This window comes from Dasypus novemcinctus, chromosome 1, assembly GCF_030445035.2.
Source record: "Dasypus novemcinctus isolate mDasNov1 chromosome 1, mDasNov1.1.hap2, whole genome shotgun sequence".
NCBI classification, from domain to species: domain Eukaryota; kingdom Metazoa; phylum Chordata; class Mammalia; order Cingulata; family Dasypodidae; genus Dasypus; species Dasypus novemcinctus.
In genome coordinates, this window is record NC_080673.1 from 107,956,342 (window position 1) to 107,974,958 (window position 18,617).

The 18,617-nt window shown below is 34.5% G+C and overlaps 1 protein-coding gene across 10 annotated transcripts in view; it reads right to left on the reverse strand.

Annotated features, from left to right (window-relative positions):
- The window catches only part of BMPR1B (bone morphogenetic protein receptor type 1B), a 437,941-nt gene that overhangs the window by 51,424 nt on the left and 367,900 nt on the right, over positions 1 to 18,617 (reverse strand). For all 10 annotated transcript variants that reach the window (XM_023582890.3, XM_023582891.3, XM_023582892.3 and 7 more), the window contains one exon: positions 5,783 to 5,942. In XM_023582890.3, the coding sequence (XP_023438658.1) occupies positions 5,783 to 5,925 (143 nt within the window). In that variant the 5' untranslated portion in view covers positions 5,926 to 5,942. The remainder of the gene's footprint in view (positions 1 to 5,782; positions 5,943 to 18,617) is intronic.

Consider the following 18,617-nt stretch of genomic DNA (forward strand, 5'->3'; position numbering starts at 1 on the left):
GTCTAAAAGTTGCTCATAGCTTTGTTAACAGTGGTTCATTGTACAAACATTTATAGAGCAGGTTATGAGTCAGGCAGAGTCTGGTCCTGAGAATGCAAGGATGAGGCTGTCTTTGCTTTTAAGGAGCGCATAGTCTACTAAGAAAGGTCACCAACCTTAGAAGCATAGTGGAGAGAAAGTCAAAATCAAGCAGTAGAGCTGCAAATCATAAGCTAGTTAAGGGTTTTCTACTGATTGGAGAAAAAGCAAATAAAAGAATGTTGAGCTATGGTAGTTATTAAAGTAAAGCATAAGAGAATCTTAACATTTGTTTTTTGTTTATTTTTGTTTCCCTCATCATTTTAAATGGCAGGATTCTCATTGGGGTATAAGAAAAGAAGGTAAAAAATTTCTCTCCCTTCTCTGGCTTTTCATCTGAGGGGGTCATATGGTATTGAGAGAAGATAAAGTTATGACTTTAATAAAGTTCAATGTGAGAAAGACCTTTTTTACTCTATGAGGAGCATGCATGCAATGATCACACAAACTTCTCCAGAATCTATTCTGAGTATTTATTGTTTTGTTCACCTTTTCCTATAAGTTAGAAGATTTTTATACTTGCCTCAATTTTTATATTAATCAGGCATCTGTATATTTTCACCCTACCACCCTTCATATTCCCTCACTACTTCTCACTGACACTGCTCTCAGGGCCTTCTAGTGGGACTTCCCATCTCCTCTCTCTTGACACAAACCTATTCAGTAAAACAACATCTGATGTATCTTATATTTTCCTTCTCTGCTCAAAAATAATCAATGGCTCCCTATGTATAATTTTTAAAGAGCTTGAAACTATTCACTATTAAGTCCAATGAAAAATTGGGCCCATTTAACATTCTTATTTATAATTAACCAAAATAATTGAGAGGCACAAAAGGAGCATTATTCCTGATAAAAACACATCAAAAAAGAATTTGAAATCCTAGCCTCTTATAACCACATTTCAAGTTTTAATGAGTATTTTCATAAGTTCAATGAGTTCAACTTTTACCAGAAGAAAAGGATCATAGAGCTTAATGTACAGATGGTTTTGGCAACAGTAGAATAAACTGGAGGCTTATAATGAGTGTGGGCATGTATGATGTATGAATAAACAAAGACAATGTGCACTTTTAAATACTATAAGACCTTGTGAAGCATGTGTCTGAAAACTTGCAACACCACAGTCAGCAGGAGGTTTAAAATTTAAGCAGTTGGGGGGGGGGGTGGGTAGTATACAGGAACCTTGTATTTTCTGCATGGTTTTCTGTAAACTCACAACTTATTGGATAGCTGGATGGCTAGATGGCTAAACAGACAAACAATTTGAGCAGTCTTAGGTTAATACAAATTTTGTAAAAAGGCTCACAGGCCTTAAGCTTTTCCTTTAGTCCCTTGTGACTTTTCCAGATACAGAGTTGAGGACTTATCTAATTATTCATTTAGGCAGCCTAGTATGATTTCCACATCCTTTGCACAAGCACACTATGTTTTACTCTACCTCCAAACCCTGAAAACTGTCTAGTTAGAATTCTTAGTCAGAACACAGTGAGATAAATGAGAAAGTATTAAACATTATCTCTGAAAAAAAAGTCAATGATAATTTTTTAGGAATGGATTTTGGACAGCTATTTAGAATTATTAAATTTGTATTGCACATATATTTTCTTCCCAAATACTCTCACTGAAGATATCTTAATTTTGAAGTGTGGGAAGCAGATGTGGCTCAACTGATGGAGCATCCACCTACTATATAGGAGATCCAGGGTTCCATACCAAGGGCCTCCTGGCTGGTGTGGTGAGCTGGCCCACGCGCAGTGCTGATGCGCACAAGGAATGCCGTGCCATGCAGGGGTGCTCCCCACGTAGGGGTGCCCCACATGCAAGGAGTGTTTCCCACAAGGAGAGCTGTCCCACGCAAAGAAAGCGCAGACTGCCCAGGAGTGGTGCTGCACGCACAGCTGATGCAGCAAGATGACGCAACAAAGAGAGACATAGATTCCTGGTGCCGCCTGACAAGAATGCAAAGGGACACAGAAGAACACACAGCGAATGGACACAGAGAGCAGACAACGAGGGGGGTGGGAAGGGGTGAGAAATAAATAAAAGTAAATCTTCACACAAAAAAAATTTCCAAGTGTATAATACACCACAAATTACAAGGGATGAAAAGCATACAAATAACATATATATTATATACTCGGAGGACCTGAATCTCTGGACTCTCCATGTGGATAGCTAGGCCCTGAGCCTTTTTTAAAGGAGGAAAATAACAGATCGTAAAGGAAAAGCAAATAATTTCAAGAAAGCTAGGGACAAGAAATAATTTAGGTAGAAAGTAGGTAAAAAATAACTATAGCAGTAAATTAATTCTTCTGAAACATGAAGCATTGTTTCCTTCTGGCCATTAATCTTTATTTCTGATTCAAGTCATGCAGTCTTTTCAAAGTGTCTCTCAGCTTTTCTCCTACTCCATTTTCTCACTCACCACTCTAGCCCAAGAGTACATTGTTTCCTGCTGGATTACTGCAAAATTTTCCCACCAGCCTTTTCCCTCCCTCTCTATCCTGTATTTACCATCAGACTATTCTACCTTACAGATTGCTTTTATCATGTGATATATCTCATACCGCTAAAAGCTGAAAAGTCTCCTTCAATGGATTGTTGAATTAAATTTGCTTATTTAGCTAGAGTATAGAGTGGGAACAAACACATGGCTATTAAAACCATGTTAGCTGATTGCTTTAAAGCTACCTGGCATTTTGAAGATCTCATTTGAAAAAAAAAAGCTTTAGTAACAAAAGGAAAAAAGCAGAAGCCAATAAAACTATAAAAGCTCTGAACTAAGGGAACCTAGAACATTGTACTAATTTTGTACAATATTCTTACTGTGTGTTAGCCTTTAAGCCACACTTTACTGCTTTATACAATAAGAATTTTGATCCAAATGATCACTGATGTGCTCTTCAGCTGAAGTCTACAAATAATTATTTTCCACATTTTTCTTTCTTATCACTGACCAGTACTTTGTTCAAGGTAGATTTGGATGCACTATTTTCATTTACTTAAGGAACAGTTAAATAGTTGAAATCCCTGTTAATTAAAAGTTTTTGCTATATAGTTTGTAATTGCAGGTTAAAGCACTGATTATGACTTGTATTCTCTCTTCATTATTAGTCCTTATTGGAACTAAGCAAAAGCAGCAAGGGAAAAGAAAGGAAAAAGAAGACCTATACTCAAATCCAAATACACTTTCTTATCCAAATAATACAATAACTCTCCTGCCACAGGGTCAAGAGGAAATTAAATGGTTCTAACTTATACTCCATTTTAAGTAAATTCCAGAGAATATACTAAAAAGACAACGTACCATGCAACTTCTTACTTCCTTCAAACAAAGGTATACTCACTGGGACTATTCCTTTTTTATGTTTTAGAATATCTATATGACTTTTAGAAAGTAGATCTACTTTGCACAATCATCACATAGCAACACAAACAATTAAACAAATGTATTCTGGTGCATCAGTGTTTTCACATAAGTTTCCAGATAAATATATTTTTGCTGAGTGTATTAAAGTCCCAAGATGTTTTAACTTTATTACAACAGAAATATTTATTCATTAAGAAGTTTAAAGGGAAACTGACTTTGGCCCAGTGGTTAGGGCGTCCGCCTACCACATGGGAGGTCCGCGGTTCAAGCCCCGGGCCTCCTTGACCTGTGTGGAGCTGGCCCATGAGCAGCGCTGATGCGTGCAAGGAGTGCCCTGCCACGCAGGGGTGTCCCCCGCGTAGGGGAGCCCCATGCGCAAGGAATGCACCCATAAGGAGAGCCGCCCAGCGCGAAGAAGGGAGCAGCCTGCCGAGGAATGGCACCACCCACACTTCCCGTGCCGCTGAAGACAAGAGAAGCGGACAAAGAAACAAGACGCAGCAAAAAGACATAGAAAACAGACAACCGGGGGAGGGGAGAGGAATTAAATAAATAAAAATCTTTAAAAAAAAGAAGTTTAAAGATTCAAATTTTTAAAATACCTATATTCAGAAGTTTCCTGAGTCTAAACTGAATGGAACTATTTAAATATGTTTCCCAAAATTCACTGGGCTACTGGGCTGTAGTTCAAATGACACCCATGGATTTACTTGAGTACCACCGCTTGATACAAAATAGTAAAATTACTGCCATTTTTTTGAATCCCCTACTTTGTTTCCTTCTGCTGATTTTCCTTTCTTCAGAAAATTTTCAAATTCTTCTGATACTCTTTTAACAATAAAGAGGCAGCATTTCCCAGGAGAAACTGTCCAAGCTTTGGAATCACACTTACTCAGCATGAGCCTGTCTCCCAAGCATTTTCTACATTACAAGAACAAAGTTACTAGAGCTTTCTGAACCCCAATCTCCTTATATCTTAAGTCAGAATAAGCATTTCCTTCCATGTTTATTTTTAAATTAAATAACTATTAGTGAATATATGACATATAGTATACACACACACACTCCCTCTGTCTTCACTTAATTTGTATTTCTAGTTATATATCTATTAGATTCTCAGGATTCACTGACAATGCTAAACTGGATCCAGATTTCATAGGAAGCTTTTTTATATGATACTAAAATTTTAAAATCCATGGAACTGTACAACATAAACAGTAAACCCTTAAACCATGGGCTATAGTTAATAGCACAATTATAAAAATTTGCTTTCGTCATTTTAAACAAATGCACCACACCAATGCAAGGTGTTAATGGCAGGGTGATACGTGGGAATCCTGTATTTTAAGCATGATTGTTTTGTAAACCCGTAACTTCCCTTATTTTAAAAGAAGAGACTTAGTGATAGGGATGGGGGGGGCGGGGGGGGAAAGCTCTCAGAAAGTAAAAAGCATTCAGCTCAGGTTGATGTTCTTTCTTGGATATTGAAGACCAAATGGTTGCTCAAACATACTTCCTGGACTCTGACCCAAAAGGCCCATCTCCTTGGTGGAGTCCATGACCTCTCTCTCGAGGCAAATCCTGGTTCTCTGATATTTTAGCTGCCAAGATCTACACTTGTCTGGTTAACTTACCCACTTCCTCCATGACACACTCTAGCCTCATGAGGCTATGCCTCTGTACCGCAGATGCTCTCATTTTGGGGACTAAATACAGTGACCAGCAAAATAAATTTGGCTGCATAAAGACATATAATGGGAGAAGCAGCAAATAGTACAGTTTCAAATGAGAATGCATCTACACCAGCATAAACATATACTATGAATTTGTTCTCCAGCATTCTGATGATGTCTCTCAAACACCTGCTGGATGCACAAAGCTCTGTAACTCTACTCCTCCCATAGTCAGCTTATGTTTACTCCTACTTCTTAATTGTTCTATCTAAAATACTAGCACCAACAGCACTAGGAATGGTTAAAACAAACAAACAAAAAATCAGACATATTTGTCCCTCTCTGCTATTGAATTGATTTTCAGGGCTAGGTCTTTTGAAAGAAAATAGCTGATTTTAATTATCTGACAAGGAATCCTGGACCAGTGCTGTGTGTATATAGCCATGTGCGTTGTTTGGTGAAAGAAAGAACAATCTCAGTATCCTTCTAGGAAATAAAGTACCTTAATATTTCTTTTCATACAGGCACAGTTTTTAGAGTTATGGAGTAAGGCACTATTACACAAAACATGTTTCTGGAAACACGAGACCACAGTTCTATCCACCATATACTTGTGACTTCTTGTTAAAGCTAGGTTTAAATAATTTATATCACCAACCTGCAAATATTGTTGACTGAGTCCTCCGGACAATGATGGTGACATTTACAACGCAAGATCTTTGGACGAGGGGTGGGGGCTGTACTCTCACCATCCTCTTTCTTGGTGCCCACATTTAATTTTCCTGAACTTCGCAAAAGCATGTTATCAAGGAAGGTTGCTGAAAAGGAGAGAGAGATTTTAAGCATCAGTGACATGGTCTAGCCAGTTTCTGTCCAAAGAATAATATGAGACTAAACAAGAGAGAATATTCATGATACTTAATGATTTAAACAGAAAACAGATATTTTGATACTAAAAATTATACTTTCTTTATAGTATGTTTCATATAGAACAAATAAATTCCCATAATTCTTTCTGGATATATTTTAAACATTAAAGTACAACAGCTGTATGTAATTGAATGCAAGGAGCTCAATGTGATGCTTATATAGATTATCCATACTATACACAGTAATATTGTGGGCAATTATCACTCTCATTTTTCAGGTGAGAAAATTGAGACTCAGAAAGTTTAAGCGATCTGTACACAGCTAGTATATCAGGCAGCCAGCATTTGAACCCAGATTGTCTGGACTCTAAAATTACTTCCTGCCATAACACAGACCCTCTTGTTTTGGCCCTCAAATAGTCTTTCTACTATAATATGAAACCCTTCTACTTTGAGTACACCCTATATTTTTAAAGAAATTACTAAAAATATCTATTCTGCAAAACTGGGGAGGAAGACAAAAACTTAATTAGTATTAAAATATATTTCAAAAGACATATCTTCCCTATCAGTTTTTTTCATGCAAAAGTGTCTACCTATTAAAGTGTGATGATCCTGTCATCTTTGATGAAAGAGACCAAGCAGACATGATCTCTAGAGACAGATTTCTAAATTTTAAAAATAGTGGAAACCTAGACTCTACTATTTGCTAGCTAGTTGACCTTGGGTAACTTACATTAATCATCTCATGCCTCATTTTCTTATCCTTAATATGGAGATAATAATAGTACCTACCTCATGTCAAGAACATGGAGTGTGCACAGTACATAATAATACTTGATAAATTTCACTAATGTTATTGGAAGAATCTAGTTTTTTACCTTTTTAATAGTAAGACAATGTTTCACTAACATAGAGTGATATATCCCTGAGATACCTTTCATATTTTCCTTTGTTACTACCAAATTAGAAGAGCAATGATGTCCAAGAAAGAGGTATACATTAATTTACCTGTGTTATGTTTCAGATATATTAGTAAGAGCTCTCATACATGCTATGCTACTGCACTAACTGTCACCCTGAGCAATGCCCAATTTAAAATTCTCTCAAAGCGAACATATCCAAATTGCCTGTAATTAGGTCACATTTCAACAAGAATATTAGCTAAAGTTAAAACTGTTGGGATAAAATGGAAATCTAGGTCAGAAGTGCAATATTCACCATAGATGTGAATTGTGTGTGTATGTATTTTCTTAAATGCACAAATGAATAACTCCAGCCATTGGTTATATCACAGAATGAGAAGTACAGAAAAAGGTTAGTGATGATTTTTTGACTTCCTGCATGCTTTGAGCTAATTAAATTCTTATTTAGTGATAATTGAAGAGAAAAGCAATAAAATATGCTAAATTAATTTATCAGATTTCCTCCTACTCATTAACTCTATTACTATTTCATTAGGTTTTTCAAATTTATATAAGATGTGCATCTTACTTTCTCAAACAATTAATTTCTTTTAAACTTAGACCAGAGAAAAGATGTTAATTACAGTGTGCATATGAGGCATAGAAGGAGCTTGCTATTTGCAGAAACCAGGCCAAAGCCACTGTGATTCTGATTCCATGGGCCTCAGGTAAGCCAAGGAAAGCACATATTCGTGTGATTCTCAGAGAGATGATGCATAGGCTCCACCTTGAGAATGCACAAGATGAAAAAATAGTATTTATTTAATCCAACCACACAATCCCAATAGGTATGTATTATTTCTGTTCAATGATGTTATGGGTTGAATTGTGTCCCCTAAAGGATATGTTGAGATCCCAACACACAGTATCACAAAATGTGGCTTATTTGAAAATAGGCTCTTGCAGATGGAATTAGTTAAATTAAGGTGAGGCCATACTGGCAAAGGGTAGGACCTGAATTCAATATGACCCATGTCTTTACAAGAAGGAGAAAAGAGACACAGAGACAGAGAAAAGATGGTCATATGAAGACAGAGCCAGAGACAAGAGTTAGGCATCTATAACTCAAGGAACACCAAGGATTGCTGGCAGAAGTAGTAGCTAGAAGAGGCAAGGAAGGATTCTCCCCTACAAGGTTCTAAGGAAGCACAGTCCTGCCAAAACCTTGATTTTGGACTTCAGCCTCCAAAACTGTGAGGCAATAAGTATCTGTTGTTTAAGCCACCCAGTTTGGGGTAGTTTGTTCTGGCAGCCCTAGAAAATGAAGACAAATTGGATGCTCAATCTTAAATTCCAAAAAACATTTAAGTTAAAACACAATTCATGCACCAATGCTCTTAACAGTATGATTCACAATAGCAATAAGTGGAGCAAACCAGTCTGTACAAAAGGGATGAATAGTAGTGTATGATTCCACTTATATGGACTATCTAGAATAAACTAAATCATAGCCACAGAAAGTAAATTAGAGGTTATCAGGGACTTGAGGGAAGGAGTGCAGAATTTTTGCTTAGTAGGTAGAGAATTTCTGTTTGGATTCATGATAAAAGTCTTGGTAATAGGGTAGAACAACATTATGAATGCAATTACTACTACCTAAGAGTATACTTAAAATTGGCTAAAATGGGAAATTCTGTGATCTATATATGTGTGTACACATGTGTGTATAAAACCATAATTAAAAAGCACAGTTCATGTTATTACCTTGCCTTGAAAGCATTTTGGTACAAGTCTGTACACATAAGAGTGTCAGCACTGTTTTCTCTCCAGGTGCAGTGTATTTATGTATATCTATATATTACCCTGCCGCAGCACCTTCCTTCTCTTTAAATCTTATTCTCAATCTTAGTAATCTTATGTCCTGAGTTACCTCAAAGGACAAGTGACAGAAATAGTTATTTAAAACTTATGTCCTGCTTCCTTCCGTACCAGACCTCATCTTTTTGAAGTTAAAAAAATAATAATAATAAAAATTTATTTATTCTGCATATGTCTATTTAGCAAATATATGCTGGATGCCTACCATGTTCTAGGCACAGCCTGGGTAACTGTGATGAACTAAACATATACAGCATTTACCATCCATTTTGCAAGAAACATTTTCAGAGAGGATTATCTATTACTCACATTTTACATTTAATTGAATTTAAATTGAAGAGTGCCATAAAATTTAGCTAGAAGATTTTCTGCAATATTGCTTATAATCCATGTGTATAGCAATAGGGGATTGGCTGTAGTCTCTAATATGGAATTCCTAAGTAGCCAATGAAAATGTTGGTTTGGAACATATTAATTGACAAGAAAGGATATTTAAAATATAAGTTTTGGTGTAAAAGGGTATTCTAGTTAAAGATGATTGATTGAACACAGGTTTTCATGTCTGCTTATTCCTGAAATCCCATTACAAAAAAGACAAAAAGGGGCTAAAAAAATGAATGTAGAAAAGAGATCAAGAGGGGAGGCACAAACAATAGCAGAAGGAAAAGCAGTAACTGATTTAACAAAGCCAAGAAAGCTGATTCCTAAAGCTAAAGATGGGGAGAAGCTTATCAAGGAATTCCCCGAAGGCTCCAGAAATAACATCACAAGGTACTTACAGAAATGAGGGTGAAGGGAGCACTGCAAGAAGAGGAAGCTAAAAATCTTTTTAGAAGTAGTGCCTTCAAAATTCCAGGAGGAAAGTCTTTCCAATCCAGTATTTAATAATTGGGCAAATTATAAATTGAGTGTGAGATAGGAAAAAAGCATTTTAAGATTTTCATGTTCTCAAAAATTTATCTCCTGTATACCTTTGCCATAGGAAATAACGTAAACATCCATATGAACTGTGCAACAGCAATGATGAAGATATACCCCAACCACCAGATGTCTGGTTAAGGCAGTTTATCAGAACATATTTTTCCAATTTTATTATAATAAAGTACCCCTCTCCATTTAAGGGAGAAAGGCAGACCTCAAAAGATAATTTTTAAAAAAATGATTTAGTTGGCGCATCCAAATAATGTAAGACTTTTATTAATTAGATTCTCATTTAACTTGATTTTGTGTTAAGTAAACTTTATATAAAAGGTAATCATTGAAAAAACCTGGACGATGCCTAACCATTAAGGAAACATCAAGTATAATTAAGTGCATTGTATTTACTAAATTGATATAGTAAAATCTTAAAAAAAATTTCTTCACCAAGCAAAGCCCAATAGTGAGTATTTTCTTTCTACTTAATTTGAGCAGAATGTGAACACAATTGACTATTTCTTTCCAATAACATTTCAGATAATGGTGTTTTCATGTTACCATTAGAATTATGTACATATATTTAATGGATATAGTCCTAATTATAGGCTCAAATGAAAGGGAAAATGAAGTATGTGTAGGGAAATTATAAATGAGTCTGTTATATTGGAGAAACAGGTTATCATATATTCCAAAGTAAGGCCACCAACAGGATTGTATGTCCCAGAGAGTTAAATCTTCGCTCTGTTCACATGATGGTTGAGCCCTGCGTCTTAGCAGAGTTGCCACGAACACCTTCTCTCCAGTTCAACAGACTTGCCCAGGACAACTAACAAAAGGATGATGATAGACAATACCAATCACCCAAAATTAAGAGTATTTACAACTGCAAGCAAAAAATTCCTTCCATCTGACCCAAAATATCTAAGCTCCTTCTCAATCTGAAGTAGAGCAAGCATTATCATCACAAATTCTTCTAAATTGAGGAATGAACAAACATAAGGTAAGAATACAACCCTGGACCAACGTAGAACTTTTAACATTGATATAAAGAAAGTGGTTACCAGAGGTTCTGAGGGGAGGGTGAGGGAAGAATAGGTGGAACACATGGCATTTTTAGGGCATTGGAATTGTTCTGCATGATATTGCAATGATGGATACAGGCCATTATACATTTTGTCAGAACCTATAAAACTGTGCAGTGCAAAGTGTAAACCATAATGTAAACTACAGATCTTGGTTAGTAGCAATGCTCCAATATATTTGTTCATCAATTGTAACAAATGTTCCACACTAATGTAAGGTGTTATTAATAGGGGAAATTGTGAAAGGGGGAGGAAATGGGGTATATGGGAATCCCCTATATTTTCAATGTAACTTTTCTGTAATTTGAAACTTCTTTTAAAATCAAGTTTATTATATGGAGGGGAAAAAAGGAATTATACACAAACCTGACATAAATAGAAGAAAAAAAAAAAAAAAAAAAACAGGGAAAAGAAGACTGCCAAGAAATTTCTTAGGTATCAATGCTACATAGAATAAGTCATTGTTTATGAACCTATTCCATTTTTCTGTCCATTTCCTTACCTCCTCCTTTCCCTTCTTTTCTTCCTTCCTTTCTTTGAAATGGCCAATCTTTAGCTTAACAGTGTGAATCCCAGACACTTCCGATACCTGGTTAGTTTAGTTGGTTAAATCAGTTAACCCAGTTAAATAGTTAATTACTAAATTACCATGATAAATAAAAGGGTATGGGGTTGGAAAGCCAATCTAAAATTGTTTCTTAAATTTTCAGAGGAGCACTCATTTTTTAGGAAGCAAATGAGCCACAAGATCATTTTTATAACATGTGAATATGTGTGTATGTGTGTTCCTTACCGAATCACAACTATATTCCTTATGATTCTCACATTAAGAAAGAAATTTAAATATTTTCAGGCAAATTAATCATCTTCATAAAATGACCTATTGACTAGCATTCAATAGTGTAAATTTCATTCAATTTCAAAGGTTTATTAGAAAGTTATTTTCCTTGAATATCTTATGTTGTATCTTCTGCTGTGTGCAAGTGGTCAATGTATGTCTTCCTGGATAAATTAGGAAATAAGGCAATCATAAAGTATTTCTTTAAAGTACTTGGAATCTATGGTCAATCTGAAATCAGTGCAAGCCTACAAACACTATAAAATAAATCACTCTGATGTAATACTTAATATCATCACAATTATTTATTTTTAAAACATTCTATATTATTTTTTACTTTTTTATTGTCATAAAATATTTTTAATAAAAAATCAGAAAACAGAAGAACAAAAATCTTTTTTTAAAGAAATTCATAATACTACAAATCAAAAATTAAATTTTAACTTCAACTTACATTCATTACCTACTTTAGGTAACATAATACTATGTTTTAGCCATATTTAAATTATTTTTTCTTATTCTATTATTTGTATACATTCCTATTACTTTAAAAAAACTCATAATTAACATAAGAAAGTTTTGTGATACAAGAAGTTGTCTTAGGGGAGTAGATATGGCTCAAGTGGTTGAGTGCCTGCTTCCCACATGGGAGGTCCTGGGTTCAATCCTCTGCCCAGTATCTCAAAAATATTTTTGTTTTAAATGTCACAGGCAAAAGAGAATATCAATGGGACGCAAACATGGCTCAGCTGACAGAGCGTCTACCTCTTGTATGGAGGGTCCAGGGTTCGATCCCCAGGGCCCCCTGACATGTGTGGTGAGCTGGCCCACGTGCAGCGCTGCCATGCACAAGGAGTGCGCCCCGCAAGGAGAGCTGCACCACGTGAAAAAAAGCACAGCCCACCCAGGAGTGGCGCTGCACACACGGACAGCTAACGCAGCAAGATGACACAACAAAAAAGAGACACAGTTTCCCGATGCCGCCTGACAATGCAAGTGGACGCAGAAGATCACACAGGGAATGGACACAGAGAGCAGACAACGGAGCGGGGGGAGGGGAGAGAACTAAATAAATCTTTAAAAAAAGAAAAGAAAAAGAATACACTATCACATTTTAACACACAGAACAATCTTAATGAATAATCGAAATAATCCAAGTAAAATTAAAGCTCTAAATATAATACATTTAGAAATGGATTTGAGTCTTTAAAATTTATTGTAAAATGACATTATTTTGTACCACAAGGTCCTACTGGTAAGCTAGCCTCCTCCTTTTTCTTTTTATGTATCATTTTTAGCTCTCTGAAAATCTCAACGCACTAAACAATAAAATTTTGACTTGTCTTTACTGTTCTTCACCATCTACACTAGAGGGCAGGCAGGAGCCAGAATAGGAATTGAAATTCTTATCACACAAGTCTGTATTTTCTGCCTTGGGTAAAAAGGTTAGTGGGAGAAAAATTTGAAACTACTGAACTGGCCAACAGCAGTCTTAAGAAAGATCCATGTTTCCCCTGTCTTTACTGCCAGGATAATAAATAACGTGCATCAATGTTTATTCTCTTTCTCAACCAAATCTGGTTTAAATACCCAGATTCATAGACAAAGGTCTCCAATACATGGAATAAAACTTGAATCAGAGCCAGAAACAATACTGATCTTAAAAACAAGTTTTAGTGACCTCAAATATGAGTTTAAATAGATAGTTTTTATTTTTATTTTCACCACTTAAGCCTCAAATCATTCAACCCAGTTTAATTATAAAATTTATTCCCAGACAAGTTTATTTGGTCATATTGAATTCAAAAGGCTTGATCTTAAACATGGTATTTTTTATAACTTTTCTATTGCCTAATCATCTGTCATTATACTAAGGCATTTTCCAATAAATCACCTTCTATTTTGTTTGTAATAAAGCTCAGCAAAAATATACACATACAGGAACAACACAAAACCCAATCAATCATTCATTAATAAAAAGTTGGGATATGTGCTATAGCACTTCAGGAAAGTAAAAGAAGAATATAAACACAATTTCAATTTTAAAATACTGGAGCAAAATCAAATGTAGAATTAAAGAGTTGGTTTTCTATTGGTGTTACCTGCATTGGAATCTTTCTCCTTTCTAAGAGTCTCAGAAGTCAGAGGTTGGGGGAAGGGGGCGGATAGAGAAGATGATGGCAGTAAATTCCTGAACAGGATATAAAGGGGGATAAAATAACAGATGACAAAACTATCACAGGTATGGCCGCCGAGAAGCAGACCCAGACTTGACCAGAGTGTTGGGCAAAATAGACAAAACATGGCTCAAACTCCAGTTCAGCTATATCCTTGTTACCTAGTGTTAACAAGTTTAACTTTCCTTACAGACAATGAAGACAGTAGAAGTACTCATTAGTTTGTTGTGAGGATCAGATAATTCAAATAAGCATCTACCTTGTTACCTTGAGCACAGTAAGAGTAAATAAATAAATTACTGCTGCTGCAGTCTGCGCTGCTGAAGCTTAACTCTTCAATCTTTGTTTTCATACTTTTCCTGTCTCAATTTTTGTTTTCTGGGTTGTTTTTTTTTTTCTCTTTTCTCTTTCATCTCCTATGTGCTTCTATTCCTCTTCCTTTTCTTCTCTCCCCTATCCTTTTTCCCTCTTCCTGAGTCTCCTCCTTTCCTTCAATTCCCCTTCCTTTGCTTCCCTGTATTATACTTTCCCTTTCTTCCAAGATTCATCATTGCAAACAGAAGGTCTAAAAAAAGTAGAGGTTTTTGGTTTAAGAAGCATATGAAAGTTTTTTCAAGGATGACTAAAGTATTGTTACTAATTTTCTTTTTTTTTTCCTCTGTGGTAAATTCTTTTAGTGAATACCAGTATTTGTATCAGCAAATAATCGATAAATCCACCCAAAGCACTTGACAGTGTCCTCAAAAAAAAAAAAAGTTACATTTGTGAGATAAATCAAACTACATGTGAAAAACCAAAAACAGCATATGAAAACAATAAAACAGACATCATAACGTCACACAGAATTGTCAAATTTAGTAGGTCTTATACTAAGAATGCAAAAGAAGATTCCTATTAGGAGACAGTAACCAAGAAGTATCTTTTTAGAAAAAACTTAAGCACCAAAACCAGTAGTTCATTTTGACAGTATTGAGTAGGTTGAGAAAACATATTAATTTTAAAATATTAGAGACGTTTTGGCTCTCTCTAGAAAAAAAGGGTTCTTTAACATAAAATATATCTTCATGTTTCAATTCACTAGAAATTACTTCTCTTTCACCACACTCATTCATACTACCATGCCACTCAAGTTTAGCTATATAATCATATTTTCTATACCTTGCATCATAGAAGTCCACCTGAGAGAGCCCAAACATCTGGATATAATGAAAGTTCCAATCATTCAAGTTTATTTTTCTGATACCTAAACCTGACTTGGGGAAATCATGAAAAAGATTAAATTATTATGTAATTTCAGCAGTCAACACATACTTTCACATTAATTTGTTTTGCAGAAAACTGGTACAGAGTAATGAAACTGAATAAGCATAATAACTGACTATGGCTCTTCGGACATCAAATTTGTACTCTCTTGAAAGTACACATAACTATCCCTTCTCTAAGGTTTTGTCATGCTTTTAAACTTACAGAAACTAAAAAATAAAGTTTATATAAAATAAAAAACCTTTGAAAATACTCTAAAACACAGCATGGTTATAAATATTTTCTAAAAAGAGCAATATAAGAAATAATGAACTTGACAAGCAAGGAACCACAATGTTAAAGATATTTAACATCAAACTGATTCATATCCATAGGTAGCAAAATGACAGCTGATAAGATGATTAAAAATTAAAATTAAGTCTGTATTTTAAAGCATTTAATTAATGAGTTCAAGTTCACATTGTTGGAAAAGGGAACCAGAGTGTCTTTGACAATAAAGTAAAAGAAGCAAGTAAGATTTGGCCGATTTCCAAGCCAGGAGCTATGGTTTTATTCAGTGGAGTTTCTATCAATGATCTGAAGCTAATTGAAGTAGATTTTCAACTTCCTACCACACCAAAACTTACTCCGCAGCTTTCAGAGGCATCTCCAAGACAACTGAAGTATAAAACTACTTTGAGCAGACCCATATAATATAGACAGAAAAGTGAAAATGAACCCAAACATTTCAGGAATCAAATTACCATATTCATGTTATTCTTTTTTCCCAATGAAAAACCGTGGAAAGCATTTAGGATCTCTCCGTTTCTAATCTTCACTATATCCTATAATTGGATAAATGGCTAAAGGATACATAGTTATGGAACATATTGACATAAAACACATGAATATATTGCAAGTTCAAATGTTTAAATATTTAAAGTATAAAATATATAAAACGTATTTTTTTTGAAAACTAAACTCAGAATATAAAATTGTCAGCTACCAACATCACCAATGACGTAAAAGGACAATCTGAGGTTAATAATATGGAATAATGTTATCCAGCCACAAAATGAATTAAAACCAAAGCTAAATATTTAAAAGCAACTGTAGAGTTTTAAAAATGAAAACTTTAAAGAAACAATTGTTTAAAGCCTGCTGTGTTATTTATATAGTTGTATTTTATGCTTATGTGTTATGCTTCATAAAAAAGTTTTCTAAGATAGATTCCAAAAATTACAATACTAAAATCAGCCTGTCTTAGTCTCTCCCAGTGTACACCGTATCTTGCTAAAAAAAAAAAAAATTATAACTTTCTTAGTAAAAAATAAATGATCTCATTTAAACCATGGACTATAATAATAGCACAATTATAAAAACTTGTTATCATCAATTAACAAATGTTCCACACACCAATGCAAGGTGTTAATAATAGAGTGTAAGTGGGAATCCTGTGTTTTATGTATAAATGTTTTGTAAACTCAAAAATTCCTTAATAAAGAAAAAAAAAAATAACTTAGTAAGTATATTTTCAAAGCATTCATTTGACATACTGAATAATTAAATTATACTCTTTAAACAGTTTTGCACTTTTAAAAATCCCTTTTATGTAAGCAAGCAACCTTGACTTTTATAATCTATGCATTTAGAGTTATATGACATAGCAGAAGAATTCACAATGTCAAAAGCTATAAACAAATTACAGCACAAGTACTTTTCACAACTACAACATTTGACTTTAACCATGACAGTGCTGGAAAATGTGTAGGAGCAAACCCACACACATACGTACACACATACATATATACACTGACATATACACACACAAGTAAATAAATTAAAATGATTCACTAATTTAAAAGTAACCTAAATTATAATTATCAGGACAGTTACGCTAAATGCATTTTCCAGTCATTCGTTTTTTGTGTATAAAATGTTTTCAAACCTCTGAATTGTTTTATTCCACCCTCTATGTCAAGTAAGACCAACTTCTAAAATCATCTTTTTTTTTTGGTGCCAGAATTGGCTTCACCCTTCTTATTTACATTTTTCTGGAGAAAAAGAAGAGCCTCTGTAAGATTATAAAGCTGCTCCCACTACTCACTTTTGATTTTTGTATGCTTGATATATCGTTGCCAGGTTCCCTGGGATAAGAGACATGAGGAGGAGGCACAGAACTGCTAGGGGTTTCTACTAAAAAGCCCAGCACCACAGGCAGCGCTAATCCTGCACCTGTGATGTGTTATTCAGCAGTTAAGAAAGCCCGTCCAGGCTGTGGTTGCCTAATACAGCTCAGCTGTTTTTCTCAGTGTTCCCTTTGATTATAAGCTGGCAAGAGAGATTATTCCAGTCAGGCATTGAGCTATGTTCTAGATACATCACATAGGACAGTGGAAAGGTAAAAGAGAAAGGAAACGCTAGAAACAAAATAAGAAGAAGAAAAAAAAGTCACTGATCACAACAGTGTATTATGTAACATTTCCAGATGGATTAAAGCTGCTTCTAATATTATGCAAAGCAGAAAAATATGTGGCATTTAAATATCTAAAAGTCTACTTTCTCATTATAATCTTTTGACATTCTGAATGGTACTTCAACATGCAATGTTGTAACCTTATTTTAAAATAAGCAGAAGGTCACAAATCGATCAACTACATAAACATTTAAAAATCATTCTTTAAAGAGGTTTACCTTTACTAAATGTTAAACTCCTTTTATAATTTTAAACCTTTCAAAATGTTGGGAAAACTGAATAAGTAATGATTGTCATTACTTATATCTTTTTGTTAAATCCACCATTACATTTGACCTGACTCATTACAATTTTTGATATAAAATTGAGATAAAAGTTGTGTTCATCAGATATGGTTAAACCAGCATGAAATATTTACTTGAACCAGCATAAAACTGCTAGCAAGTACAAATCAATTTAAGAAATATTTATTTTACAAAAGGCTGACTACAAAGCACTTTGGACATGAAGAAAGGAAGAAGAAATGGCCATTATGCCAAGCTCACTTAAAATCTAATTAGGGAAAGTGGCATAAAAGTTGGCATTTTTGTTCTTTTTCACTGAAGTGCTGCTATCTGTTCACTCACACCAAAACTTTTACTCTATTTCCTTTATACACTCTATAAAAACACAAAACCATCTGTCCCCCGGGCTCATATCTGTGCCATTTTAAATAAATAACCTAAAACCTTATCCAAAAACTGATTTCCTTTTCTAACAGCAGATGGTTTATAGAAACAAAAACAGCTAAAATGAAGAAAGTAAATCAATTACAAAATATATTTTAAATGTACATATTAAAGAATATAATATTTTATGTTGTTTTCATTGTTTAGATAATAATTACTTGCTAAGCCAAACACTGAAAAAAAATATTACTAGAAAAATCATTTATTTTTATAGAATATTTTAGCATTAGCACCAAAAGAAATTCCTGTGTATATAAGAACATTTTCTCTCATCAGAATTTGACAAGTCTGATCATTTTCCCTTGTGTTCAGACACTAATGTTAGAGATAATATTGCATTTAAAGTTCCAAGCAACACTCTGAAGACAGTATCATTATTA